A 27,906-nucleotide genomic window follows, 5' to 3' on the forward strand; every position below is an offset into this window, starting at 1 on the left:
TAGGGATTACCTGCAGTTTTGTGTGTCCTCAGATTTCACAGGCTTCTTTTCAAAGGGAAATTTAAAAACTTGAAAAAGAAATATTCAAGAATCAAAACAAATATTGTTCACTAGCACTAATGTAAGGGAAAACAGAAGAAACTGAAATATTGTATAACCTCACTTACCAAACTATATTACTTCAGATTTCACTAATTGAGTTGGTCAGGTGCAGTTTCAGGAGCTGGTTCATTTACTGTTTTCCTAGAGCCCTTTCTTCTAAGGTAAATTGTATTTTGGAGATGTCTACAATTTTGTAGAAATTCAACTTGTAAAATTCTCATACAGTACATTTTAACCTTTATAGTGGACATGTTCTGCAAATCATTTTTATCTATTTATTAATGCCCAATGAGCCCTTCCAAACAACCCTTTGTTAGGTTTACTACTGTGGCCAGTTTCTTCAGATATAACTTATAAATAAATCTGGCATTTAGTTGGTTTAGACTTTTCCATTAGTTTGAATTGGTAAAATGTTCATCATGTTAAAAGTTTGTTTGGGCAACGCAGTAAGCAGGGAGATAAGCATAACATTAAACATGAGTTATCTTGTTTGCTCTTAAGATTTATTTTACTCCTTTTAATGTGAAATTATAGTAATCTACAAGTTTAAGAAAGTAGAATAATAGAACCTCATTTTTTGAAATAAAATGCCTAATATTGAGAACAAAGTCTAGGAAAACTATAATACTCAAAAAAAATTGTTGCTTTTTAAATAAAAAAGCACACAATCAGGGAGAAACAAATTCAATCACTAAAAGGAGTACCTGGAGAATAAAATTCAGTTGTTGCCATTTCCCCTTTGTCAATCAGATACTACCAGCATGAACAGAGTTGCTGACACTCTGAATAACTGGAGTATCCATCCAGATCCCAAGGGAGGACCCAGTGAAGAGAGGAATGCAATCGCAAAGACTTTTTATGATTCTTCTTTTCCCACAGAACATGTAAGTCAATTAAAAATATTGCCGAGCAGACCTTAGTGAGTTAATTCTACAGATATGTGTAGAACTGTACGCATCTGGATGCTTTAAGACCTAACTGATCTCCAAAATAATATCAAGAGGGCAACATGGCACCATTTTTCACAATTAAGGTTGATAGAAAACAGCAGGAAAAAGTCACAGTGTATAAATCATATAGATATAATCCAGCCTGTCTGGGAAAGGAGAGTGTGAGACATCATGTTATATACTTTTATGTTTTAGTCACCTAAATTTAGAAATAGTAGCATTTGAGCATTTTAATTTTTTATAGGTAATAAAGATTTTCCTAATAAGCCCAGTTTTTAATAATGCTTAATTTATATGATTTTTGGGGACAGAAAAGAGAAGAAATGGTTTACCTCTATTAGAACACAATGATGTGAAAGGATCAAACACCCACAATGTGATATGATAGTTAAGTATATAATATATAGTAAGTACATATTACATAGTAAGTATATATTCAATATAGTAAATATATATATTTAGTAGATAGTAAATACAATACATATATAATCATATATAAAATTAGTCTGCATGGAGATTAGATGGCTCCCAGGAGTACATTTAGTAACTACATCTGACAGATTATTTGGCTCAATTTTTAAGTTTTGCATCTGAGTAGGCGGAACTTTAGCAAAAACAAAAAAGATAGCTAGTGCTTGAAGTCTACAAAAACAGTTGTAGGTGTAATTGCTAAAATGAGACCTGAAAAGGTTAGAAAAGCTTACAACTACTACTAACTTTCTGTTAGACCTCCACATTGAACAGTTTCCTCCTTAGCATATACGAAGTTCAAATTATACCAACACATCCTTATCAAAGAATAAAGCTTTTAACAGTATTATTTATTTTTTAAATTGGGAAACCTTAAGCAAGATGGTGTCTTTTCTGGAGAACTAAAACAAAAATCTACACTTTCCATATTTTCCTAAGAGCAGCAGTAGAGTTTCAACTTGGTGTACACAAATGTGTATCTTTAAAATAGGGTAACTAAAGAGCAGTAAATTTGGATTGGAAAATGTAAGTTCTGACCTTGGCCACTGGATAAGTCATAAGATAAAAGCAAAAAGGAAGCTTGAGAGCATCAAAAGTAGACACCCGTTTTTAGTTAGGTTGAATGCTTACACTTTTAAGTCTTATTTTAAGAGCATGATGAATATTTTCCCCTCAAACACCCCATCTTGATAAATAAGGGAAGTTCTTTGTATCTAATTCCTAGTGTTATTTCTGCAATTAATATTTTTAAGAATTTATAGAATTTAGTTTTTCAAAGAAGCCTTCCCACATGTTGTAAGGTAAATAATTTTCAAGAGGAAAGTGACGCAAATGTGAAATTATTTTCCAAGGTCATTAAGACACAGTCTGCAGTGGACCTGGACTAGACGTCTTGGTCCTTAATCAAATGCTATATTACACTAGCTCAACTTAAATAATAGGATGTTTCTTCCTCCAAATGCTGGTTCACAGACAACAAACTACTGGCTCATTTTCTAAGTGCTTACTACACTCTGCCAAGCGTTCCAAGCTTAGTGCACATCGTCAAGCTGGAGCTTAATTACCAACGATCATGTAATGTGGGCCAAATTCCAAAGTAGATCTGCAAGTACAGCTTTATGTTCAAAGCCATACCCATTCCTTTACATATTGTATATGGCTGCTTTTGTGCTTGCAATGACAGAATTAAACAGTTCTGAGAGGTCCCCAAACCTGAAAATATTTTACTGGCTCTTCACAGAAGTTGCCAACACTGCTGTAAATGAACTTTTGTGATGACTTGTAGCCAGAAAAAACTCAGGGCAGGTATTGGGTGCCAATCCATTCTCCTTATGGATTCATAGCAACTTGAAAATACAGTGTGGCTGGCGTCATGGCTCACTTGGCTAATCCTCCGTGTGCGGCACCGGCACCCGGGGTTCTGTCCCGGTTGCTCCTCTTCCAGTCTAGCTCTCTGCCGTGGCCTGGGAGCACAGTGGAGGATGGCCCAGGTCCTTGGGTCCTGCACCCGCATGGGAGACCAGGAGGAAGCACCTGGCTTTTGGTTTCGGATCGGCGCAGCGCGCCAGCCGTAACAGCCATTTGGGAGGTGAACCAATGGAAGGAAGACCTTTCTCTCTAACTGCCTGTCAAAAAAAAAACTCGTTCGGCAGCATATACACTAAAAAAAAAAAAAATACAGTGCAAGTTTTTTGCTTGTTTTGGAGGGAATCAGGTTGCTGACCTGCTACAATGTTGACTATCCAGGAATGAACACAGGAGAGGGCCCAGAGTAAGCAAAGCAGATCACTTATTTTACACAATGAATGAGGTTCAAAATTACATTTTCAAGTACAACCCCAGACTGAAATAAACAGATACCAAGCTAGAGAAAATTTTAGGCCAAAAATATCTAAGTGGGGTGGAAAGCAGAGCTGATAAATGTCTAAAGTTATCAGAAAGGAAGGAGCAAAGCTGTGTGGCAAGCTGACAACAGTTGGAACCAAAATAGGTGCAGTAGGCTGCAGGAACCTCAGTGCAGCTCACCAGGGCAAGGTTGAAATGCAAACCTTAGCTATCTGTATTGTATCTTCTCTAAGCCAACTCTACTCACTCCTCCCAGCAAATGGGTAGTTAAGGGGAGATAAAAGCAGGTATATGCATGTCTCCTTCCTATCAATAAACTAAAGGTCAAAGAATCAGGATTTGAGGAAATTGCTGATTTGTACTTGGATGCCAAATACACCAAGCATTTTGATGGCAAAATAAGACCATTAAGTTAGATGTTCAATCCTTTCACCTGAAAATTAATAACTGAGGCTTACATTGACCTATTTCTCCCCTTCTTGGTGTACTGCATTAATTACTTAGAATCCCCTTTGGGTCTTAGGAGCTCAGAGAGGTATGATGGAATGCATATTTAGGCACAGTCATCCATTATCTTGCTTCTCTTACAGTATCTGGGAGCTAGAGGAGTTGATGGGGAAACTGAAGCCCACACGTTAATAACTTGCTGAAGATCTCTGCTGACACTTTTGAAAAAACAGGCAGTCAGACAGTATGAGCAGGAGACAGAGGAACTGGTGGCTGACTGTAGGATTTGGGGAAACAGAGAATCCTTAGGGAACAATCATTAAGTTCTAAACATTTAAGCTCATTTTAATAAATTACATGATTCCACATTGAAATTGACATAATATAGAGATGTTTGTGGTTGGAATGTTGGTGATCTTAATGTAGTTCTTATCTTGCTCCATATGCTGAAGGCCATGTTATTTCCTTTCCAACTAAGAAACACCACCATTGTTATTTTAAATCAGTTTATCTCCATGGAAGGGAAGATTTTATCTGGGCTCTATTTGCAGACCATCAAGGATTTTTTTTCATGGATCCAGTTTTCTTTTTGATAGGGATACACTAAAAACATTCACTAGTAAGAGATAGTTAAATCACACACATCCATTAAAGGGAGTATTTTGTAAGCTGCTGGCAATTGTTTATGAAAACTTTAATGACCTAGGAAATCATTCAGAGGAAAAGGCAAGATACAAAGTTTTAAAGAATACTCAAATAGGCTAAAAATAAAAAACAGACTAGCAGCAGTAGTATCAAAATACTGACAGGTCTGTGACTGTAAATTTTTGTATACTTTTATTCTCTAAAGTTCTAGTATTTTACTACCTTAAAATGAAAAAGGTGGTTTTTTTTAAACATGCAAGTATGACCCAAGGCAGCACCCTGGACGAACGCCAACTTCCAAATACCTCACTACTCTTTCCTGTTTCTTTAACAATGGTGCGCTGAAGCATTAGCGGAAGCATGAGTAAAAGGCAGTTTTTATAGTTTAGAAATTTTAATTTCCCCTAGTTTTGATAGAAGATACAAAACACAGACATGCATGGAACGGGAAGGGTAAAGACGACAAACTATTTTATCTGCATTGTTTTAAATATCTTTTAATGCAAGGTCAAGACCTTCTAGAAAACATTTATGGTATCCCTGGAATATATTAGATCTTGAAGAGCTTCTATGGAAGCCTACAAATTCATACTGTACAGTTTTCTGGTGCCAGAGGAAAGCAGTTACTGGGAATCAGCTAAGAAATTGGCCGCATTATCACCTGCTCAAGAGTGCAGAGACTGAATAGTTCCTGTGAAGCCAGCCTTTTGTGTTATAATTTCGTGCTTAAGACGACTTGATCTTTCCTAGGTGAACACAAAGCCTCTGAGTCCAGCTCTGCTACTAAGCCATTTGCAGGCAATCGAGAGTAAAGACCCCACTGACTTCGCTGCTGCTTCTGGTGAAGATAAGTGGCAGAGCCTGGTAACAAATCAAATCAATGAAATTGAGAAGTTCCTTGGCTTAGAAAATGACAGTCAGCCTAAAAAAAGAAAAGCAGAAGAGCTGATAGAAATTACATCAGATTAAAAAATGATGCTGGTAAGACTTCCAGTGGCGAAATGCTGTAGTAACAAATCTGAGGTAGCCTTTATGAATGAAAAGCCACCTACAGCTCTACAGGCCCTCACTTCTGCATTCTGTCCGGTGCGATGAAATCATACATCTACTCTGTCACTGAAAAAGAGTTCTTTGAATTTGCAGGCTTTCTCTTTTATCCTTTTCCCAAGTGTGTGTTGCTCCTCAGTATCCTTCCTCACAGAATAGAACTCAAGTGTTATTTCAGACAATCTACTTTCTAGCCTCTGCAGTTGGTGATTTAATAAATGCCCAGACTAGTCAAATTTTAGTTTATAATGTTTTACTATGATTTAGGTTTTCTCCCCCAACAGAACAAAATTATATGCATAAAAAATCAGGTATCAGAAAGACTCAAAAGGCTGTTTTTCACTTTGTTCAAGTTTTGTTTCCAGGCATTAAGTGTATCATACAGCTGCTGCCACTGCTGTTTTCCGAATGTCCGATGTGTGCTATGACTGAAAGTTGAAAAATTAAAAACAAAGTGTTAGTCAACCTTTTATCCTGGCATTCCTTTATAGTATTACACAATTGAATCTAGCTAAATAAGCAAAGATAAATATATAAAAATATGTAATTTAGAATTATAAGGTAATTTAAGAGTCAGATGCAGATGCTACTTCTTAAAGCTCTCTACTCTGTTGATCCTAAACCGTCCTTCTCCGGAACAACTATATAAAGCAGACAGAAGTCATTAGTATTCTAGCCAGTGCTCAGCCATTAAATGAAATGTGCTGGAAAATAGGACTCTTTCATTAAATAAGCTAATCACATTCAGTCTGAACTTTAATAAAATTATGATAAATAGCAACTATTTAACTACAAGCAGTGGATAACACTACTCTAGTTCTCTAAACATTTAAGGGAAAGAGCCAGAACCAACTAAACTGTTCTACAAAACGCTGGGTAGTATTAAATGCTTACCTGACAACTACTTTTCTCTGAGTCTGATCAATTTTGCAGTAGACCATTTTAGTTCTTACCGCTGAAAAAAAGATGTTGTACATGTAGAAAATTTCCAAGCAAAACCTCACACTGTTGACAACATTTTGCAAACTGGCTGGCTGACTAATAAAGCAATGCAATATGATCTAAACAAGGTCATGTATGTCCCAGGGCTGGTGGGCCAATCTATTAATATATAGTTTTTATTAGAGTTACAGGTATTCTTCCCAATAAGCTATTACTACTTCATAAGGCTGTTGGAATCTTAAGGTTCATTAACAAGAAACAGGACAGCTTACTAATCTTAACTGTACAATCCCCACCCTACCCCCACATACTCTTTCAAACTGAAAAAAAAATTTTTTCAAAATTTTTAATGGTTAAAATCACTGTATAATGCAATCGCTGGGGAAAGGTTCCATTTCTGAACTAATCATAAATTGCTAACGGTTAACATCTGCAGATTTACTGAGTGTCAGACACTGTGCTCCACCTGTACTCACTCCTTTAATCCTCACAAGCACCAATGAACTACATTCCTGTTTCACAGAGGAAGGCCTGGTCTCAAACCCAGAGCCAACACTAAGATCTATGCTCTTCACCACTATGGCAGACTGACTGTAGGCCTTCTTCTGTCATCTCAAGGAATAGAAAAGTCACCAAATATACATAGCAATGTGTATTTCCATGGAATTTTCACTTACTACAAATAAAGAATCTTGTTTTGTAGCATAAGACCTAGTTTCAACGTAAAAACTGTAGGTTTTGGGGAGGGCGTTTTGTGGTCAACACACCCGTGGTCCCCTATAGAAATGCCATTCCTGAAGCTCCTAATGCCAGCTTCTTGTCAATGCAAACCTTGGGAGGCAGCAAGTGATGTTTCAAGCAGTTGTGTACTGTCACCTACGTGGGAAGCTTGGAGTGCCTGGTTGGGGCAAAGCACCAGCTGGTGGTATCATATGGAGAGAGAAACAGTGAATGGGAGCTTGCTGTGTCTGCCTTTCAAAGAATTCTTAAAAATACTATGTTCACACATGCAAGAGGAATTCTAGAAATAAAAATGTTCTAATTTCCTTACCATCAATAACAAATGCTTCAACATCATCAGCTCCAATCTGGAGTTCTTGCTGCATTGTATCAAAAGAAATTTCCTTATTTTCTACTGCCATTCCCATAAAAGTAAGTAGTCTCATTTTTGCCATATTCTGTTCGTGTAATAGCCCTGAATTAAAAAAAAAAAAAACAGTGGTGCCTGATGAATACCTATAGTTATTAAGACCTACATAATGGCAACTCTTGAGTTAAACCGTGGATATGATTGTTTGAGCACTTATACAGAATAATTTTGACAAAACTTATATTTTCAGGCTATAAACTGAAGCTAACATAAGTTATGGACTATATAAAACCACTTTTCTAGAACTACTTTTTAAAAAAATTTTTTAATTTATTTTTTGACAGGCAGAGTGGACAGTGAGAGAGACAGAAAGGTCTTCCTTTTTCTGTTGGTTCACTCCCCAATGGCCGCTGCGGCCAGCGCACCGCACTGAATCGGAAGCCAAGAGACAGGTGCCTCTCCTGGTTTCCCATGTGGATGCAGGGCCCAAGGTCCTGGGCCACAGCAGAGAGCCGGCCAACAGAACTTTTTTTTTTTTTTTTTTTTTTTGACAGGCAGAGTGGACAGTGAGAGAGAGACAGAAAGGTCTTCCTTTACCATTGGTTCACCCTCCAATGGCTGCCGTGGCCGGCGCACCGCACTGATCCGATGGCAGGAGCCAGGTGCTTCTCCCAGTCTCCCATGGGGTGCAGGGCCCAAGTACTTGGGCCATCCTCCACTGTACCCCTGGGCCACAGCAGAGAGCTGGCCTGGAAGAGGGGCAACCGGGACAGAATCCGGCATCCCGACCGGGGCCAGAACTATTTTTTAAAAATTAGTGTAGTGGCCCACTCCGTGGCTCACCAGGCTAATCCTCTGCCTGTGGTGCCGGCACCTGGGGTTCTAGTTCCGGTCGGGGCGCCGGATTCTGTCCCGGATGCTCCTCTTCCAGGCCAGCTCTCAGCTGTGGCCCGGGAGTGCAGTGGAGGATGGCCCAAGTGCTTCGGCCCTGCACCCACATAGGAGACCAGGAGGAAGCACCTGGTTCCTGGGTTCGGATCAGCGCGGTGCGCCAGCCGCAGCAGCCATTGGGGGGTGAACCAATGGAAAAGGAAGACCTTTCTGTTTCTAACTCTGCCTGTCAAAAAAAAAAAAAAAAAAAAAAGTGTAGTGCCACTAGTCACAGAATGAGCTTTGTAAATGATGTTTTTAGACCCTAAAACTTTTTTATATAAGAACATATAATTTACACTTTAGGAAATAAAATCTACAACATTTCTTTCATAAGAACATTTCCTGTTTAGCTGAGTTGGTCTTCACTCAGAGCTGTTCTTTTAAATGCAAATGATTCCTCACCAATCCACTACTGGTTCTGTGTCACTATTACTAGTAAATGTGAAGCTTTAAAATATTTCCATAAAAATTTTCCATTTCCCTTCAGGTTACTTCAGACCTAGTACCTGCAAATTAAAACCGTCCAAGTGTATTTACCACTTAACACAGGCCAGTAAATGTTTTGTACTAGATGAACAGGATCATTAACAGCGATTGTTCTTTATAAGGCAAAGGTAGAAAATTATACAAGTAACTCCAATTCTCCCTTAGAATTTGAAATGGAACATACTGTTACAATTATTTAGTTCACAAACAATTATTTGTCTTAGAAGGAAACTTAACCAATTACCTAGTTCTAGATTCTTTCAAAATAAAACTGAGTAAAGAGATTACATCACTGATTTATAGTCACAAAATAGTAATGCAGGCCTAGAATACAGGTTCACTTAGTAAATAAATGGCTAGAAAAAGAAATTTATAAATCCTAAATATCCAAATTATAACATGGCCCTAAACAGAAGCAGAATTTTAACATGCTTGTTTTTATAAGTAATAAATTGCTATCAAAAGACTGATAAAATGAATCTAGAATTTTACACTCTTTTCTCTGAAGTTTCAAGTTAATGTAAAACTCAGCATATGATCAATTATGACCCTGTAGAAATTCAGAGCCTCAAACTTGTTTTGTTAAAAAGTTATCTCCCTAAGCACTCTATAAAATTTGAAATTTATAATATATTAGTAGAAGATTAGGGAAGCCATTAATATAGTGCATGATCATGTTAATTAGCTGTAATTATGATGCAGGCTTCCTATTTGGCACAGATTCAACAAAAACATGATCATCATAACTCAAATGAATGAGGTACACAAGTAGGTATTGCTAACTGGTTTAATGGAAATCTACAAGCATCAAAAAATCAATTAGTGCACATTAACCCTAATTAACAAATGCAAATTAGATGCTGATTAACTTTCTGAAGCAAGAAGGTAGCAACTGAGTAACACCAGATTGCATGTGGACATGTTAGGGCAATTCACTTGACACAAGATAATGCTACTGTTGGCCTAAGTTGTCAGTGTTAATAAAAAAATGCTTCTACAAACTGACACCACCTGTGGAATCTGGACATTTGTAACCAGACTTTGAGCTGCAATAAATGTCTAATAATATCTAAAACCAACACTACCTCCCAAAAGCCTCTTACATAAACAAATTTCTAATTCAACATTAATTTGCACAGATGCTCAAGAAACAAAAAAGCAAATTAAGGAACTTGATTCCCCGTTGGCAAAATGCAATGTTAGGAAATTTTTTCCCCTATCAGAGAACAGGCATTAAACATTTCAAAAATTCTGTAACATTCCCAGTTTCTGTGGGCACATGTGAGGTTACTTCAAAATGTTCGTGGAAAGCCAGAATGCAGTGTTTATTTTGGTGCGTTTCTGAAATTCATGCACGTTTTTTATGAAGACCCTCAATCTATTTTACATGTTGAAATTTGCCTCTACAAACACTTCAATTTCATATTTAAAATCACTACTGAAATAAACCAGAAGCCTTTCAAACTCTGAAAATTAAACTCTTAAGCCAGTGAAGTATGAGTTAAAGATCTGAAGGCAGTGGGTGCTTTGTTTCATAAAACTAGACTAAACCTTCAAAGATGAAGTCACAGTGTCATACTTCAATTTTAAAGTTATAAAAAATCTAATTTTATGGAAACATTTATTCATTACTAATATGTCAAAACCTTAATGCAGTAATAAAAAAATGTGCATCATTGAGCAATTTCTGCATTGTCACTGACCCTTGTCTTAAAATGCTGCAATATAGAAAACGCAATTTTAATGCATGCAATAGCTTATGAACTGGTGCTCCTTTGAAACAGTCAATTACACATCAATGGGGGAGTGTCAGAGTGTTAATTACTACTCCTCTTTCCTTGGTGCGTAAATAAAGAGGTTGCTGACATTAACATTCCATCACACAGCTCATGCCACAAAGCAAATTAACTGGGACAGAATGTGGCTTTCTGGGGTCTAGTGCACCTGGCAAAGCATTCTGCAGACACTATCTGCTGTATCTTGGTGTACTTCAAATGCCTTATGTTCAGAATACTTCAATCTTCCCCAATTCTAGTGACTGCACAGAATTCACAGGTGACAGGAATTAGTGACTGCCCAAATAAGGACTGAATATAACCAAAGTAGATTACAATTATACTCACTTATCTCAATCATGTAGACTAACAATTACACTTTAATGTACTTTGATTATTGCTTAGCAGGGAAACAGAGCACTTTAGTTTTAACTGCAGATTTTCTAAGTTTTCTCTTTGTAATTTTAGTATGTGAAAAACATACTCCAGAAGGAAATTAAAATACTGAACATACATGGAGTTTGTACAATCAGGATGAGTGAGATTCAATTTAATTTGGCAAACATTTACTGAACTCAGATGCACTAGACAAAATTCATGCCGTCTTACATAAACTGAAGTTAGCAAAGTTTCTAGTATCATGATACTATCCATTTCAAATCCCCTTAGATCTTATTTAGCAAAGCTGTAGCTGTATATTCTGTAACCTGTTAAATCTGGGGGAAGGCATGCATCTCCCAACCATAAAATATACTATCAGAATAGAAAATCTTTGTAAGATCTTTGAAATAAAGGGAGCAGTGGCACTGAAAATAAAAATCACCATGCATGTAAGGGATATGATCTTCTACAAAGAAACAATTTTGTAAATAGCTTCACAGAGTGCCTCCACTCATCCTAACATAAAAAAAAAGCACTCCAAGAGTCACCATTATGATCAAAATAACTGTACCACAGAGAATTATGATATAGTAGAACTGGAAGGTTCAACAAGCTGTTTTGGAGGGATAAAAAGGCACAGGTCATCTGACTAGTTTTACCCTCTTTATCACAAATGCCACCACCTGCACCTTCCTGCTTTCTGATGTCCAATTCACATTAATCTTTCAACCTGTCCACCTATGTTTGCCACTTCTACCATATACCACTCATGATAATCTCCAAATAAAGCCACAACCATATTTACTGGATCTCACAGTTCATAATTGTTCTAGAATAGCATGTTCCCATCTCTCTAGCCCTAAAAGAATAAACCCCAAACTTACCAAGTGAATCAATGAAGTCTTTATTATTCTGATAGAACTTGACATATGATGCCAATTTAGCACTGACAAAAATGGTTAAAAGCTAAATAAGAAAAAAAAGATACTGTCAATATACAAAACATTTATACTCAAAATACTAAGGCACTAAAATAATACAACTACATTTCTTTTCATGCAGAAATACCAGTATGTTTCATCAAATTACTATTCAAAACTATTTGATCTCACATGACTCACTTTAAAATTGAAATCAGCAGGGGCTGGCACTGGTTCCTGTCCTGGCTATTCAACTTCTGATCCAGCTCCCTACTGATGGCCTGGAAAAAGCCAAAGATGGCCCAGGTGTTCGGGCCCCTGACACCCACGTTTGAGACCCAGGTGAAATTCCTGGCTTTGGCCTGCCCCAGTGCTGGCCATTGCAGCCATCTGGGGAGTGAACCAGCAGAGAGGGGATCGATCAATCTCTGTTTCTCCCTCTATCTACAACTCTTCCAAAAAATAAAATGGGGGCCGGCGCTGTGGCACAGTGGGTAAAGCTGTCGCCTGCAGTGCTGGCATCCCACATGGGTACCAGTTCAAGACCCGGCTGCTCCATTTCTAATCTGCTCTCTGCTATGGCCTGGGAAGGCAGTGGAAGATGGCCCAAGTCCTTGGGCCACTGCACCTATGTGGGAAGACCTGGAGGAGGCTCCTGACTCCTGGCTTCTGATCAGCACAGCTCCGGCCATTGCGGCCAATTGGGGAGTGAATCAGCGGATGGAAGACTTCTCTCTTTGCCTCTCCAGTCTCTGTGTAACTGACTTTAAAGTAAATAAATCTTTAAAAAAAAAAAATGTTTTGTATCCACACAAAAGATGGTAAATAATGGCATAGTTCAAATGGAAAATAATTTATACTTTTACTTGAATAGTGTGTTCTTTCTAAACATTTTATTTGACAGTGTCAGGCAAAGATCTCCCATCTGCTGGTTCATTCCCCAAAATGTTCTTAGAAGCTGGGGTCTGGTCCAGACCAGAGCCAGGAACTCCATCTGGGTCTCCCATATGGATGGCAGGAACCCAACCACCTGAGCCATTACCTGCTGCTTCCCAAGAGCAGGAAGCTGGAAGCAGGAGGGGGAGCTGGGGCCCATGTACCTAGGGGACAAAGGTTTCTCAAGTGGCATTTCATGTGTTACACTAAATGCCTGCCCCAGCTAGCGACATTAAGTAACTACAAGAACTCTGTATCATCTAAGTCCATAACGGCCAGGCAAATAAGGACATGAAAGAAAAGGACTATGTCGAGAAAAGCTGGTCCTACTACAATCTGTTCTTAATACAGAAAGCATAAGTAGTTCTTATCTTTCCAGATCTCTCCAACAGTCGTGTTTATTAATGCAGAAGGAGTACAACTTCAGTAAGATTTAGGAAAACAAACATTTGTCACATCGGAAGCTAAACTACTTACATCATGAATAAGCTCGCCTTCCAAAAACTTGACTGGTTTCAAAGTAAGAAGATGGTCAAAAAGAAATGCATTTGGGTCTTTCAGTGCTCGTACAATACATCTTAATCAGAAAACAAACAAAAAATCTCAGATACTTGAAATCCTGGCTTTTAACTGACATTTTGCAAATCAAAAAAGATATTTTACTGAATTATATACACGGCATATAACAAGCCACAAAATGGGGTTAAAACAGGCCAATAAATCTATCAGGTACAATATACAAAATGAAATAGCTTTAAAGAAAAACTTGAGCTGGAGAGAAAACACTAAGGTAATCAAACAGCGACAGCACCTTACCATATGCCAGACACTAACAGCTTTGTGTGCATTATACTTCAATATCCCTTACAACTCAGCATTCTTAGGAACATTTACCAATGATGAAACGTGTTTAGAAGGAACAATTCACTTGCCTAATAGCAAGTGCTTATTAAGGAGGCAGAGGAAGCCTGAAGTCCAAGACCACCACCACCACCAGCCTCTCTATATAACTCCTATCACATATAGGTCTGTGTGAGGCAGTTGCCATTTCAGATTCTATTCTTATCGTTACTAGTAAAGATCCACGACTGTTACAGTCCTCACTGTCTTTAGCAATGACTTGATTTTTAGCAGGTCACCAACTTTTCACCACCTACATACTTTAATCCTGGCCTAGTGAGGTTTACTTCTTAGGTTGGGATTATTACCCCCATACCAACAGTAATCCATACAGTAACTCAAACTGTAAATATTCCATGGCTATTTCTCATGCAATCTATGGTTCTTCCAATGTCAAATCTTGACTTTTCATACCTACATCAGAATCACCAGGGAACACAGTGAATCAAATGCCTGCAGCTCACTAGTGGTTGCAAACATGACGTTAGCTATGTAACTAAATTCCATAGCTCATCTCTTCATTAGAGCAATGTTTACCGTTACCTGTGGGCATCAACTCGAGCCTGGGAAGCATTATCCTCTGTGTAACTTCCAAGTAATTCCACCATGACTTTTGAAGCAGCATCACTAAAAAGAAATACTGCTTTAGAAGTTTGAAAATACTGTTACCATCACTCATTCATTTAAAAACATTTACTAAATGTCAGGTACTGTGCCGATGATACATGTTATATTTTATGGTGACCAAGAGAAATAGTCACCATGCTTTAAAAAAAATTATGGAATTTCCCTGAAAAAAAAAAACAAAACAAAACTGATGAATAAATGCTGTGAAGGAAATGAATAGTAAAATGAGGGCTAAACATAGAAAGGAGGTGGCTAGTTTATATATAACGAGCTTTCAAGAGAAAGCACGTACGCTGAGACCTAAAGAATTTAACACCTTTTGCATCCTTTTCCTGGTCATGAAAAGAAGTGGAAGTGGGAAGAGGGGATAAATAAAATGACTTTCTAAGCAGAAGACAGACCATGTAGAAAGGCCCTGTCTTAACCACTACACCAACCCACCCCTTCCATGAACTTCCTTTAGTCCCCATATTATTTTCCAGGAGCTTACTTTCTTTAAAAGAAAAATCAGTCACATTTAGGAACATTCACACGCCTAGCAGTGTTAGATATTGTTCCAGTAAGAGCAAAATCCCTGCTGTCATTAAACTTTCATACTAGTGGGCAGAGATACCAAATGGTATGTACATGTCTGTTAAGAAGTGCAAAAGGGAAATAATAAAACACGGATGAGAAAAACAAGGGAGTGGGGGCACTGCCGTCTATGCAGGGCAGCAAAGGAAGGCCTTTCTGATGAAATGATAGAGCAGAAAGAAGGGAGCAATGCAGATGCCTGGGAGAAGTATTCAAAAGAAGCACCAGTTCGAGTCCCAGCTGCTCCACTTCTGATCCAGCACTCCACTAATGTGCTTGGGAAAGCAGCAGCAGATGGCCCGAGTGCTTGGGCCCTACACCATGTGGTAGAACTCTGGCCACTGCAGCCATTCGGAGAGTGAACCAGAAGATGGAAGAGCTCTTTCTCCTCTTTTTCTCTCTGTAACTCTGCCTTTCAAATATATAAATATCTTAAAAAAAAATCAAAAAACAAAATCTACCACCAGTGCCAAGGCTGAAGCTGGCTGGCTTTGCTTTTTATTGTGAATGAAACCACTGGAGGGTTCTGAGTAGAGGGAGGCATAAACTGATCTTCCATATGAAACACAACTTTCTAGCAATTTAATACAAATGGTTTGGGGGTCAGCACTGTGGCATCCCATATGGGTGCTGGTTTGAGTCCCAGCTGCTCCATTTCCAATCCAGCTCTCTGCTATGGCCTGGGAAAGCAGTGGAAGAGGCCCAAATCCTTGGGCCCCTGCACCTTCGTGGAAGACCCAGAAGCAGCTCCTGGCTCTTAGCTTTGGATCAGTGCACCTCCGCCTACCATCTGGGCCATCTGGGGAGTGAACCAGCAAATGGATGACTTATTTCTTTCTCTGCCTTTCAAATAAATAAATAAATAAATATTATAATAATAAATGGTTTGGCGACAAAGACTCAAACAGGGACTGGATAAGAAGCTACTTTTGTATTCATCGTAAGAAATGATGGTGGCTTAAACCATATGATCACAACACAAATAGTGAAAAGTTGGCCTGACTTCAGATTTATTTAGAACTGACAGATTTGCTGATGGATTCAAAGTGGGAGATCTGCTCCACTTCCCATCCACCTCTCTGCTATTGGCCAGCGAAAAGCAGTGGAAGATGGCCCAAATCCTTGAGCCCCTGCACCCATGTGGGAGACCCGGATGAAGCTCCTGGCTCCTTCAGCCTGGTCCAGTCCCACCCACTGTGGAGTGAATCAGCAGACTAAAGATGCTTCTCTCTCTTTTCCCACCTCCCTCGCTCCCCTTCCCTCTGTAACTGCCTTTCAAATGAATATTTTTTAAAAACCTGAAAACCATCAACATACATATGGTATCCCAAGGCATGAGACTAATTGAGCTCACTGTGATAGCACTGAGCGCCTCCAGACCACTGGGAAGAAGTGTAGATGAACTGTTGAGCTGCAAGACTGGGAAGCACCACCAGCATTTTTTAGCATGTGATGGCATGGATGCAAAGTGTCTAGCAACACAAAGAAATAGCCCATCCAAAGTGCACGTGGCCCTCAGCCTCCCCAAAAATTGTAAGACACCCCCAAAATTCTATACAAAACAGTAATGCAGAAGAAATGTAATATGGGAGGGTAAGAGTCAGGGAAGATGAGGAGGAACCCACAAATGAGCTGTGGATGAGGTAGACAAGAGAAAAGTCACACTAGCCAACTAAAGAAAGCGTTTCAAAAAGGAAGAGTAATCTGTGATAAACGCTGCAAATATTTGCTAGTGTGTTACCATCAGGACGTCTATTACAGTCCATATGCATACTCAAACCCTATCTTGGTTTGAGAAGTAGCTTTAGAATATTAGTTACTTCCTTTCTGCAACTTGTGGGTAAGAACCACCAATAAGGAGTCAGTATAGTGCTTTCGAGAGACCATTCACTTAACTCTTGCTATGGTATATTGTTATAACTGCCTTTTTTTTTAATTTGTGTTAATCTCTTATGGAGCTTAATTTATAAATTAACATTTTCATAGGTGTGTATGTATAGGAAAAAAGTCCATAAAAGGGCACTTCAAGAAATTAGTGGGGGTGGATACTGTGGTGCAGCGGGTTAAAGCCCTGGCCTGAAGCACCAGCATCCCACAGGGGCACCGGTTTGAGACTCAGCTGCTCCACTTCCAATCCAGCTCTCTGCTGTGGCCTGGGAAAGCAGTGGAGGATGGCCCAGGTCCTTGGGCCCCTGCACCCGTGTGGGAGAACCGGAGGAAGCTCCTGGCTTCGAATGGGTGCAGCACCGGCTGTTGCGGCCAATTGGGGAGTGAACCATTGGATGGAAGACCCCTCTCTCTCTCTCTGCCTCTCTTGTCTCTGAATAAGTCTGACTTTCAAATAAATAAATCTTGGAAAAAAAGAAAAGAAATTAGTGAAAAAAATCTAGCATTGAATTTGTTTATCTTGGTACACAACTTTTCATAAAACATTGAAAATTGTTATTTTGAAAAAACTATGAATGGATTTTAACATTTTTTGCACCAAAATAAACTAATACTTTACACAATTTTTATTTATTTTTCTTTTAAATTAGATGGATGATCAATCTCTGGCTTTCAATCAGTTCATGCTCCAAATGTCTACAACAGTCACTAGCCCAAACCCAAGAGCCTGAACTCAATCCAGGTCTCCTACATGGTAAGCAGAGACCCAAGTACTCAAGCCGTTATCTACTGCCTCCCTGAGTAGTAAGGGAAGTTAGACTGCAGGCAGAGAACCTGTGACTCCAATATGCGATGCAGGAAACCCAAGAAGTGATTTCACTGCACAGTTTTAATTACATTTTTCCACAAACTTTTTGAAGTGCCTTTGAATAGAATTCAGCATTACCCAGTTTCAGTGGTCTTGGAATGTATTCCCCATGGTATTAGAGGACTACTACAATGTATCCCTTATATTTCCTATAAAATTTTCAACAACCCTGAGTAAGTACTGCTGTTTCCACTTTGAAATTGGAAACTAAGGTACAGACATGTAGAAAACACAAGATATGAATCCCAGTACTCTGACTCCACAGCCTGCATATTTAAAGTCTGGATTAAAATATGAATTCTTCCTGAACTATTTTTTATGTCCCCCATTAGAAATGGTCTTTGTTATAAACTTACTTTTACTCAACCTGGCAGGAATGCTGTTACACCAGTATGCCCACACCTAACATACAGTATCCACTGCTGTAGAGATAGGCAAGAACCCCGACTTAACTTCTTTATGACAAAACGTTCTAACAAATCTGAACATTTCCTACTGTATGCAGTGGTGCACAAAATCTTACATCATGTAGCAAAACAGAATCACACTGAGGCTGGTGTTGTGGCGCAGCATGTTAAGATGCTGCTTGTGAGGGACCAAGTGCTGTGGTGTAGTGGGTAAAGCTGCTGCCTACAGTGCCGGCATCCCATATGGATGGCGGTTCACATCCCAGCTGCTCCACTTCTGATCCAGCTCTCTGCTATGGTGTGGGAAAGCAGTGGAAGACGGCCCAAGTCCCTAGGCCTTTATATCTGCATGGGAGACAGAAAGAAGCTCCAGGCTCCTGGCTTTGGACTGCCCCAGCCCTGGCTGTTACGGCCATTTGGGGAGTGAACCAGCAGATGGAAGACCTCTCTCTCTGCCATTCAAAAATAAATCTTAAAAAAAAAAGATGCCACTTGTGATGCCAGCATCCCCTGTCAGGGTGCTGGCTTGAGTCCTGACTACCGCACTTCAGATTCAGCCTCCTGTTTACATGTGCGGGAGGAGATGGCCCAGGTATTTGGGTTCCTGCCACCCTCACAGGAGACCTGGAGTTCCTGGCTCCTGGCTCCTGTATGGCCCAGATTTGACTGTAGAAGGCATATGGGGAGTGAAACAGTGCAAGATGTCTGTTATTCTGCATTTCAAATAAACTAATCTTTAATATGTCTATATATAATTAATCTTGCTGATCCTAATATATTAAACGTTCTAGCTATAAAAGCCAGTATAAAATTTGTGTGAAACAACTGAAGACTGATTCTAAAAGTAGTTCACCACTATGTGAAAAAAATTAAACAGCTATATGAAAAGCCAGGATGTTCTTTCAAAAAAAAGAAACAGTATTAATTCTATAAACTATCAAACCTACTATCTGGCAGGTATCCTAAAACTGAGTAATTTGGGGCATAAACTTTGTTGGGTGAATATGAGCCTTAGAAACCCAAGACGATGCACAAGAACAGAAGGCACTCATGTAGTCCAATCTGCATGGTCTCGTCTCGGGCCCTGTTTACACAAGACTTTGACTGTGGTAACTTGATTGATGGCAACTCCCCACCTTAAACAGAAGGGCTAGCACTACCCTGTACTAAGACATCAAAGCAACATGAAATAACTTAGCCTAATGCTATATACAGCTTTGGGATTAAGAACTGTGCTATTTTTAAAGCAAAAGCACGTTTTGCTTTTTAAAAAGTTTGAAGACAGGAGAAACTACTTTAATCTTTGCAGCTATCTTTAACTTAGCAGGTGAAGTTTACAGAAACAGATTTATAGCAACTCTGGAGAACAAAGTAGAGCAAAATTACTGGCCCTACTTGTCTTTCAAAACCAACTGCACCTACTTATACTGCCTGTGAGGTTGTGAGTTCATTGCTTCTGAGTACCTTTTCTTACAATCCACGAGTGCCTCATAAAGAAGCCTTAAAAGGGTGTGTTTCTTCTCAGTGGTGAGATTCCAGTCAGAAATCCATTTTCTAACCTGTGACAAGGTTCACAAAGGGAGAACATTTAGTAACCAATGAACTTATTCGCGCAATTTCAAACATTCAGAATACACATACGTATTTGCTGCCTATTTTAGCTATACAATTGTTTCTTGCAACAGAACAACTATCCCACACAGTAACTCACTCACCTGATCCAGCTCAGTTGGAATGTACTGGATGGCCCCACAAGACGCTGCCACTTTAATGAGGCTGCAATACACCGTGTATCTTACAGGAGTATTCTTATCCATTCCATGGAAAAGGTTGCTTAGCCTGGTAAACAAGAAGTAAACCAATGTCTGAGATCAACCTCGGTTTTTAGATGAGTTACCTGCCACCACAACAAACCTGGGGCAGGTACTATTAGTAATTCCACATTACAGAGAAGGGAACTGGGGCATGGAAACACACTGAGGCTTGCCCAAGGTCACAGCTAAGAGCCACCGCTGACAGTCAAGCTCCAACACTTCCTGCACCTAATCATTTCCAAAGGCAATGACATGAGGATACTCCCCTGAAGAGCCAAGCCGCTTTTAGTTAACTCACAGCTGCAGTCTCAGAGACGGGCGTTCCCCTTCCCGAAACTTGACCAGCTTTTCACACAGGCTTTCAATCAAAGCTTCTTGCTTGTCTGGTTCCAGGATCAAAAGCAGGGATACCACGCTGTTCATCACACTTTCCACATCTACCCAAGTATTGAAAACACAGTCAGCAGTGATGCTATAATATCCAATGTATCCAGTTAAAAATGTTATTTCCAGTGTTTCAATGCAATGAAGATCATTAAATGTAAGACACTTTATAAAGATGGAATGTGGCTACCGCCAGACAGTTCTAGAGCCCACATTTCCTTCAATAGAGAACAGCAAAAATATAGTACACATGAATTCAAATTAACCTACTTCCATTACATAGTTAAAGTAAGGAAAGCATTTTTGTGCATTATACTAAAGAGAACTGTAATCTAAAATTTGCTTTCCAACCAGTGAGGCAGATTACTGGTTTACATGTCTATACACACACTTTCAGTGGCATTACATTCAGTCATCTGGAAGTTAGCGGTGAGGTTTTATCGGGGGATGCTGTCTCAGCTGATGAACTTTGTCCTACATACAGAAAATTATTTACAAATGAAAGCTGTCAACTTTCTAATTTGGTCATTCATTTTCAAGTATTAGAGACATTACTCAATATGCCAGTTTTAATTTCAAGATTCAGAATTTTCAAAATTTCTCATAAATAGGGAATCCACCCAATAATTAAAGGGCTTTAGGATTCCTTGAAATTAAATCCCATTCGATACTGATCTAAACCTTGTGAGCAGGACAAACAGTTTGAAACTGTCAAGATTTAATGTGTGTAATTAATGACACAGAAATGTTAAGAGGTTTTCCAAAATAGGCTTCCTTCATGGGTCCTACAGATATCTTTGCATATGCAAAGATAAAACTAGTCTTAAAATCTGAAACACAAGACACAAATTCTAAGAAAATCTGAAAACTAGGTTATGATTAGTAAGAAATACAAGGAAGTTAAGAAACAAACCTTTATCATCTTCCTTCAAACACACATCACAGGCTTCAATAATTTGGGCTAAATCCACATGAAGTCCACCTTCTGAGTTCTCTTCCGAGATCTCAGCTCCTTTAGATTTCAGATAAGCACGGAGTTCAGCAGCCTGTGGAATCAAGCAGGGCTGTATTACTCTGTACAGCCTTTAAGAAGGAAATATACAATGTGTGTATCTAGAAACCTGATTATGACCACCAAAAGCTCAAACCAAGTCTCTCCTACATGTGGAAAACTAAAATGCACAAACTGTACTTTTAACTACCACCTCACTTCAGGCTAGAGTGAAGGGCTCCTCCTCTACCAGGCCCAGGGCTCCACAGACACCCTGCAGCCCACAGGGATCACTTCCCCAGGTTCTTTGGTGTCACCTGCACCTTGCCGGACCTCCAGTATAGATCAAAAGCCTTTATATAATCCAGGTTTTTTTTTTCCGGGGGGGGGGGGGGGGAGGACTAGAGAGAAGAAACCAATGTGACTTGGTAAATTCAACTTTTCTGGAAAGTAATGAATCTTTTATTGTTCAAGTGTATATGTAAACACAGGTACTAGAAAAATTATAGACATTTTCTAAGCAAGAGGGTAATGATATGTTGAGTACTGAGAATCTATTCAAGATAAAGCATTTTGGGGGATATAAAGATAATGCTTGTGAATGTTGCCTTGAATACAATATTTGTGTCAAATTACATCTATGAAACAAATGCCAAATGCAGGCCCAGGCCAGAAAGCCCCTTTGGATATATTAAAGGCACAGGTCCCATACCACATGACGTCATCCAGACATAGTACCTACACATCTCTACCAATGCCTTCCTTTGAGAGCTTGGTGTTTACTGTTGCCAAACAGGAATCCAGATGGCTTTTTTTTTTTTTTTTGACAGGCAGAGTGGATAGTGAGAGAGACAGACAGAGACATAGAAAAATGTCTTCCTTTGCCGTTGGTTCACCCTCCAATGGCTGCCCCGGCCGGCGCGCTGTGCGCTGCAGCCGGCGCACCATGCTGATCCGATGGCAGGAGCTAGGTACTTATCCTGGTCTCCCATGGGGTGCAGGGCCCAAGGACTTGGGCCATCCTCCACTGCACTCCCTGGAAGAGGGGCAACCAGGACAGAATCCGGCACCCTGACAGGGATTAGAACCCGGTGTGCTGGCGCCGCAAGGCGGAGGATTAGCCTAGTGAGCCGCAGTGCCGGCCTCAGATGGCTTTTAAGATAACAAAAATGAAGAAGTCAAACAGGCAGATGAAAGAATACCACCTGTAAATGTGCAAGTATCACATTTTCTAGATTACACACACAAACAGGGGGAGACCATGATTTTTAAACCCCATAAGTACGTTTAGAAACCCCACAAAAATACATTAAAACTGTAGATCCAATAGTGCTATCCTTTAACATAAGAGTTGTATTACAAGCAAGATTCAAAACAAGTATCACCATTATCAGAGACAACAAAAATATGACTGAACAGCCAGGCACGCTCCCCAACAGTCAGGACACCCACATCCAGAGTGCCTGCGAGTCCCAGCGACTGCACTTCTGGCCCAGCTGCCTGCTGGCGTGCTCCCTGTGTAAAGTAGCAGGAGATGGCTGCAGTGTATGGCACCCTGGCAGCTAGAAAACCTGGATTGTGCTCCAGGCTCCTGTCTTTGACCTAGGCCAGTCCTAGCTGTTGCAGGCATTCTGGGAGTGAATAGACAGAGTATCTCTGCCTCCCTCTGCACAGTTCAAATAAAGTAACTTTTTAAATACTAGAATGCATGCTTCTTCATGAAGGAAACATACAATTTGATTGAAATAAAATTAAAGGCATTTGTTCACTTCCTAATTTGTAGACAGAAAGCAAACTCTCCCAGGCCGGCACTGTGGCACAGCGGGTTAACGCCGACCTGCAGTGCTGCCATCCCATATGGGTGCCAGTTTGAGTCCCAGCTGTTCCACCTCCCATCTAGCTCTCTGCTATGGCCTGGGAAAGCAGTAGAAGATGGCCCAGGTCCTTGGGCCCCTGTACCCATGTGGGACACCTGGAAGAAGCTCCTGGCTTTGTATCAGCACAGCTCCGGCCGTCGTGGCCAATTGGGGAGTGAACCAGCGGATGGAGGACGACCTCTCTCTCTGCCTCTCCTCTGTGTAACTATGATTTTCAAATAAAGAAATAAATCTTAAAAAAAAAAAAAAGCAAACTTTCCGAGAACTATTGAACAGTTTACTGTTTTTATGCTATCCTCACTAGCTAACAAGTGGTTATGGACCAGTACAAGCAACGGAAAGCAAGTACAGGGAAAGAACTGCCCATTTTTCAACTCTAACCAAGCTGAAAATTTGAGCAGTTGAACTCTGGAAGGAATTGGTATTTTCCTGAAAGGAACAGCTGGTGTGAAACGGATGCGTTCTAAGAACAGTAGCAGAGCCTTAAAAAGGACCACTTAAAATACGATCAATGACAAGAACTTCCTCCATCAGGTTCCTTACAGTATGTATGTAACTTCTTTTTCAGGAACTTAACAGCCGATTGTTGGCAAAATGCTTGGTTTTTTTGGTCTTTCATTTTCCTTTCTGTGCTCACCTCCCTCCTTACCCTTGGCATTTCTCGTTGCTTTATCTATCCCCTTCTTACTTTTCAGAGGTGTAGGACTGCATTCCTACCATGAGAGGAAAAAAAAAGTCCTATTTACAATTCTAGATGTTAGATTAGAATGAAGCTATGGAAAACAAAATTTCCACATTCTAGTAGTAGAAAAAAATGACAAGCTTATACTACTTCACAGAGTTGTTAGCTATAAAAAATTAAAGACTATGTAATGGCATGTTGGGTTTAATTCCCACCAACTAAACTTTTATTACGGGGGAAATTGTAAACATCGGCTCTGCACATCAAAGAGCAAACTCCAGTCAATTTAAAAATATCAGAATCGCCCACTAAGCGCTATGCCTTACAGTACAATGAGGGGGGAGCGGACACTTGCACAGGGTTACAGAACAATTCCCACTCGTGCACAAGGACGAGTGAAAACACACGGGCCAGCCCTGCCTCTGTGACTGCACAACCCCAAATGCATTCTGATCGTCACCACGCGATGACCTTTGCCGGACTGCTCCTGTGGGCTACCGACTCGCCACCTCCCACAGCGGCGGCGGCTGCACTCGGAAGACGGAAGCAGACACCGTTCCTCGTCAGAAACTGCTCGGCCGTCCGACTGCAGGCTAGCAGAGTCCCGACGCCGACCAGGAAGCGGGCTGGCGGGCCTCGCCGGCCAGCAGCCCCGGGACGCGTGTCCCCGCCTGCCTCGCCGCCTCTCTACGCCTGCACCTACGCGACGGGCGCCCCGGAGTGGGCTCCGCAGGGCGGCGTCGCGTCCGCCCGGCCCCAGCTCGGCCGCGGTCCCTCACGCCCGAGACGTCCCCCCTACTCCACCCCGGCGGCACCCGCGGCGCCCGGGAGCACACCTGGTCTTCCTCACTGATGTCGATGAAGGCCGGGACGCTCATGGCGAAGGCCCGGGAACCGCGGACGCTCCACTCGCAAACCACGCCGACCGGAAAAGGGAGCAAAGCCGCGCGGCGGCTCCGCAAACAGCTTCCGGGTCAGCGGGCCCGGGTCCTAGTGGGGCGGGGCCGCGGAAGCCAATCCCGGGGCGTACGACTGCTGAGGCTTGGGGGCGTGGCGGACGCGCTGGGTGGGGCTCGTGGGCGGGACCTGCTGGGCCTCGTATCCGGGATTCCTCCCTGCGGTGTCATCATCCTGAGCCCTGCAAGTGTAAGCCTATTGGGCAGTGAAAATGACTTCTGCGAGAACAAGAACTGCCAGGAGCAGCTGCGGGGCCCTGCCTCGGTGTCCGCACCGCCCAGGCTGTGGAACCCGCTCTGGGCGGCCCCAAGACAGCCTTCGCGCAGGCCACTCTCATTGGAAGGCACACACGGAACGCAAACCGCTAACAAGGAATTCGGAAGGCAGCCCAGGGTGCATCGTGCTTTTACAGCAAGGACTCAAGCGATGGAATCCCAGCTGCATCGCTCGAGGGCCACTGCCTATAAACTTCCGGGTTTGCGTTTCCCTTTGGGTACTTACCTGGTTCGAAGGAAAAAACCCTAAGACAGGTTCAGCTTAACAGTTTCGCTGAGCAACGAACGATTTGGAAACTTAGCAGCCCTCAGAACCAGAACAGCTCTGGCCTGTAGCTCGGTCCGGCAGCATTTATGGTCAGAGAACGGAAATGAGGGACAGACGCCTTGATTGGCAACAGCTAGGTGCTTTGCTTTATTGGTGTTAGGTGATCACCTGACATTGCCTGACGCTCAGTTTCGATTGGTGTAAGAGTGTACTAAAGTCTTTCACGTAGTACTTTGGCAGTTCCTCTTATGAGGCCTGGAGGAGAGGGGCCATCCTCAGGTCACACTGCTCAATTTGACAACTTCATGGGGTTGTGAGGAATAAGCAAATTAAAGTAGAAAGCACTTAGAACAGGTGAGCACGGTATTAGCTCTTATTAAATAATACTGTGTGGGACACGTTACGTAGCGCTATTAAGATAAACACAGAGGCCAGCGCCACAGCTCAACAGGCTGATCCTCCACCTTGCGGCGCCGGCACACCAGGTTCTAGTCCTGGTCGGGGCGCCGGATTCTGTCCCGGTTGCCCCTCTTCCAGGCCAGCTCTCTGCTGTGGCCAGGGAGTGCAGTGGAGGATGGCCCAAGTCCTTGGGCCCTGCACCCCATGGGAGACCAGGAGAAGCACCTGGCTCCTGCCATCGGTTCAGCACGGTACGCCCGCCGCAGAGTGCCGGCCGCGGCGGCCATTGGAGGGTGAACCAACAGCAAAGGAAGACCTTTCTCTCTGTCTCTCTCACTGTCCACTCTGCCTGTCAAAAAAAAAAAAAAAAAAAAAAGATAAACACAGAAAAGGTGTGCAGGTAGGTGGGTGTGCCCACGCACACAGCCACTCGCGCCTTTTTAGCTAGAGTAATCAAAATGACTCAAATGTATTGTGACTTGAAGGAAATGAAAAAGTAATGACAGATCTTCAGGGAAGCTTTCATGTAAAAGAAAGCAAGGCAAAGGGCCTGAGGCAGGTGCCAGGAGACCTGTGGGCACGGTTTGAGTAAGGGGAGAGCGATAGGAGATGACTTAGTCATTGACAGGTGGGGTGGAGGCGCTTGTAGGTCACAGTAAAAGTTTAAGCCTTAGCTCTTAAGGAATCGGGAAGCTTCTGATGGATTTTGGTTGGTGTGAGGTGATTAATTTTTTTTCTTGGTAAGGGATAACTCTGATAAACGATCACTCTGGCAAGCATGTTGGAAACTGACTTAAAGTGGATCAGCAGAGGGACCAGTTAGGAAAGTATTGCAGAAAGCCAGGCAAGAGTGGATGGTGGAGTGCGAATGGGAAATTGATTGGATTATGGATTTTTTTTGTATTGGTGAAACTGGTAAGATTTGCAAACAGATCAGATATGGAGTGTGAGAGAAAGAGGAAGTCAAGGTGACCCCAAAGGTTTGTCCTGAATTTAAGTCCCTGCATTGTAATATTTGGGAGCAAACTACTTACATTGATTGCAAGCCTTACTCTTATCTGGAAAGGCAAGAAAACATAAGGAGGCATTGATGACACACCTGAGACAGTGTTGTTGCTTGTTTTTTTAAAGAGACTATCGAAAATTCAGTCATGAAAAAGTGGTGCAAAACTCTGTGGTAAGTAAACAAGTCAGTGTGCAACTTATTCAAACCATGATGAGATACAACTACACAGTTATAGAATAGCTACAAAGAAAAATTTTAACTAGCAATATTAAGATCTGTCGAAGATGGGGAGCAACTAGAACTCTAATAAATTGCTTATGGGAATGCAAATTGGTAGCAGAAATCAAGACAGTGTGATGTTGGCATATGGATCCTAGGTCAAAGGAACAACATAGCACCGAGATAAATGAAAACATAGTTAACTGATTTCTGACCAAGATTCAAAGACAGTTTAATCTTTGCAAGGAATGGTGCTGGAACAATTAAATATCAATATGTGAGACAAGGGAAACTGGAATCCATACCTTGTAAGGTATGGAAAATTTACCTTAAAAACCTTAGGCTTAAGTATAAAATCAGAAATGCTATACTTCCAGAAGAACACATAGAAAAAATTTTGTATGTTTGGGTTGGGTAAAGATTTTAAAGATACATCTCTGAAAGCATGATTTAAAAATTGGTAAATTGGACTTCATTAAAATTAGGAACTGGTGCTGGCATTGTGGCCACTGTTTGTAATCCTGCCATCCCATATTGGAATGATGCTTTGAGTCTCTGCTACTTTACTTTCCATCCAGCTTTCTGCTAATGCACCTGGGAAAGCAGCAGAAGATGGCTCCTGTCACCCATGTTGGAGACCTGGATGGAGTTCCTGGTTCCTGGCTTCGGCCTGGCCCAACCCTGGCTTTTGTGGCAATTTGGGGAGTAGATTCCAGTAGATGGAAGATTATATATCTGTTTTTTCCTCTCTTTCACCCTGCCTTTCAAATAAATCTTATTTTGAAAATTAAGAATCCCTGCT

General features: G+C 41.1%; 3 protein-coding genes across 9 annotated transcripts in view; 2 read left to right on the top strand and 1 right to left on the bottom strand.

Annotated features, from left to right (window-relative positions):
• CCDC73 (coiled-coil domain containing 73) overlaps positions 1 to 5,939 on the top strand; it is a 154,902-nt gene extending 148,963 nt beyond the window's left edge. For all 4 annotated transcript variants that reach the window (XM_089309806.1, XM_089309814.1, XM_089309802.1 and 1 more), the window contains one exon: positions 853 to 5,939. In XM_089309806.1, the coding sequence (XP_089165932.1) occupies positions 853 to 1,022 (170 nt within the window). In that variant the 3' untranslated portion in view covers positions 1,023 to 5,939. The remainder of the gene's footprint in view (positions 1 to 852) is intronic.
• EIF3M (eukaryotic translation initiation factor 3 subunit M) lies at positions 5,744 to 25,578 on the bottom strand. Of its 3 annotated transcripts, none has more exons than XM_089309820.1 (11): positions 25,439 to 25,578; positions 21,344 to 21,476; positions 20,345 to 20,483; positions 19,948 to 20,071; positions 19,697 to 19,791; positions 14,414 to 14,497; positions 13,448 to 13,547; positions 11,999 to 12,080; positions 7,501 to 7,644; positions 6,402 to 6,462; positions 5,744 to 5,935 (listed from the first exon to the last, which is right to left on the bottom strand). In XM_089309820.1, exons 3-11 carry the CDS (start codon positions 20,467 to 20,469, stop codon positions 5,815 to 5,817), a joined length of 936 nt encoding a protein of 311 aa, XP_089165946.1. In that variant the 5' UTR covers positions 20,470 to 20,483; positions 21,344 to 21,476; positions 25,439 to 25,578; the 3' UTR covers positions 5,744 to 5,814. The 3 variants fall into 3 exon arrangements, with proteins under 3 accessions (XP_089165946.1, XP_002709079.1, XP_089165951.1); XM_002709033.6 differs by lacking the exon at positions 25,439 to 25,578 and adding an exon at positions 24,817 to 24,932; XM_089309825.1 differs by lacking the exon at positions 25,439 to 25,578 and adding an exon at positions 21,739 to 21,763.
• On the top strand, positions 24,831 to 27,891 carry LOC149128350 (uncharacterized). Of its 2 annotated transcripts, none has more exons than XM_089309830.1 (2): positions 24,831 to 27,056; positions 27,683 to 27,891. In XM_089309830.1, exon 1 carries the CDS (start codon positions 24,833 to 24,835, stop codon positions 25,460 to 25,462), a length of 630 nt encoding a protein of 209 aa, XP_089165956.1. In that variant the 5' UTR covers positions 24,831 to 24,832; the 3' UTR covers positions 25,463 to 27,056; positions 27,683 to 27,891. The 2 variants fall into 2 exon arrangements, 1 of the variants encoding a protein (XP_089165956.1); XR_016217912.1 differs by having other exon boundaries at positions 25,697 to 25,834.
• Positions 27,892 to 27,906: the final 15 nt, after the last annotated feature.

The sequence above is a fragment of the Oryctolagus cuniculus genome, chromosome 1 (genome assembly GCF_051225735.1).
Source record: "Oryctolagus cuniculus isolate XC-2025 breed Fujian yellow rabbit chromosome 1, ASM5122573v1, whole genome shotgun sequence".
NCBI classification, from domain to species: domain Eukaryota; kingdom Metazoa; phylum Chordata; class Mammalia; order Lagomorpha; family Leporidae; genus Oryctolagus; species Oryctolagus cuniculus.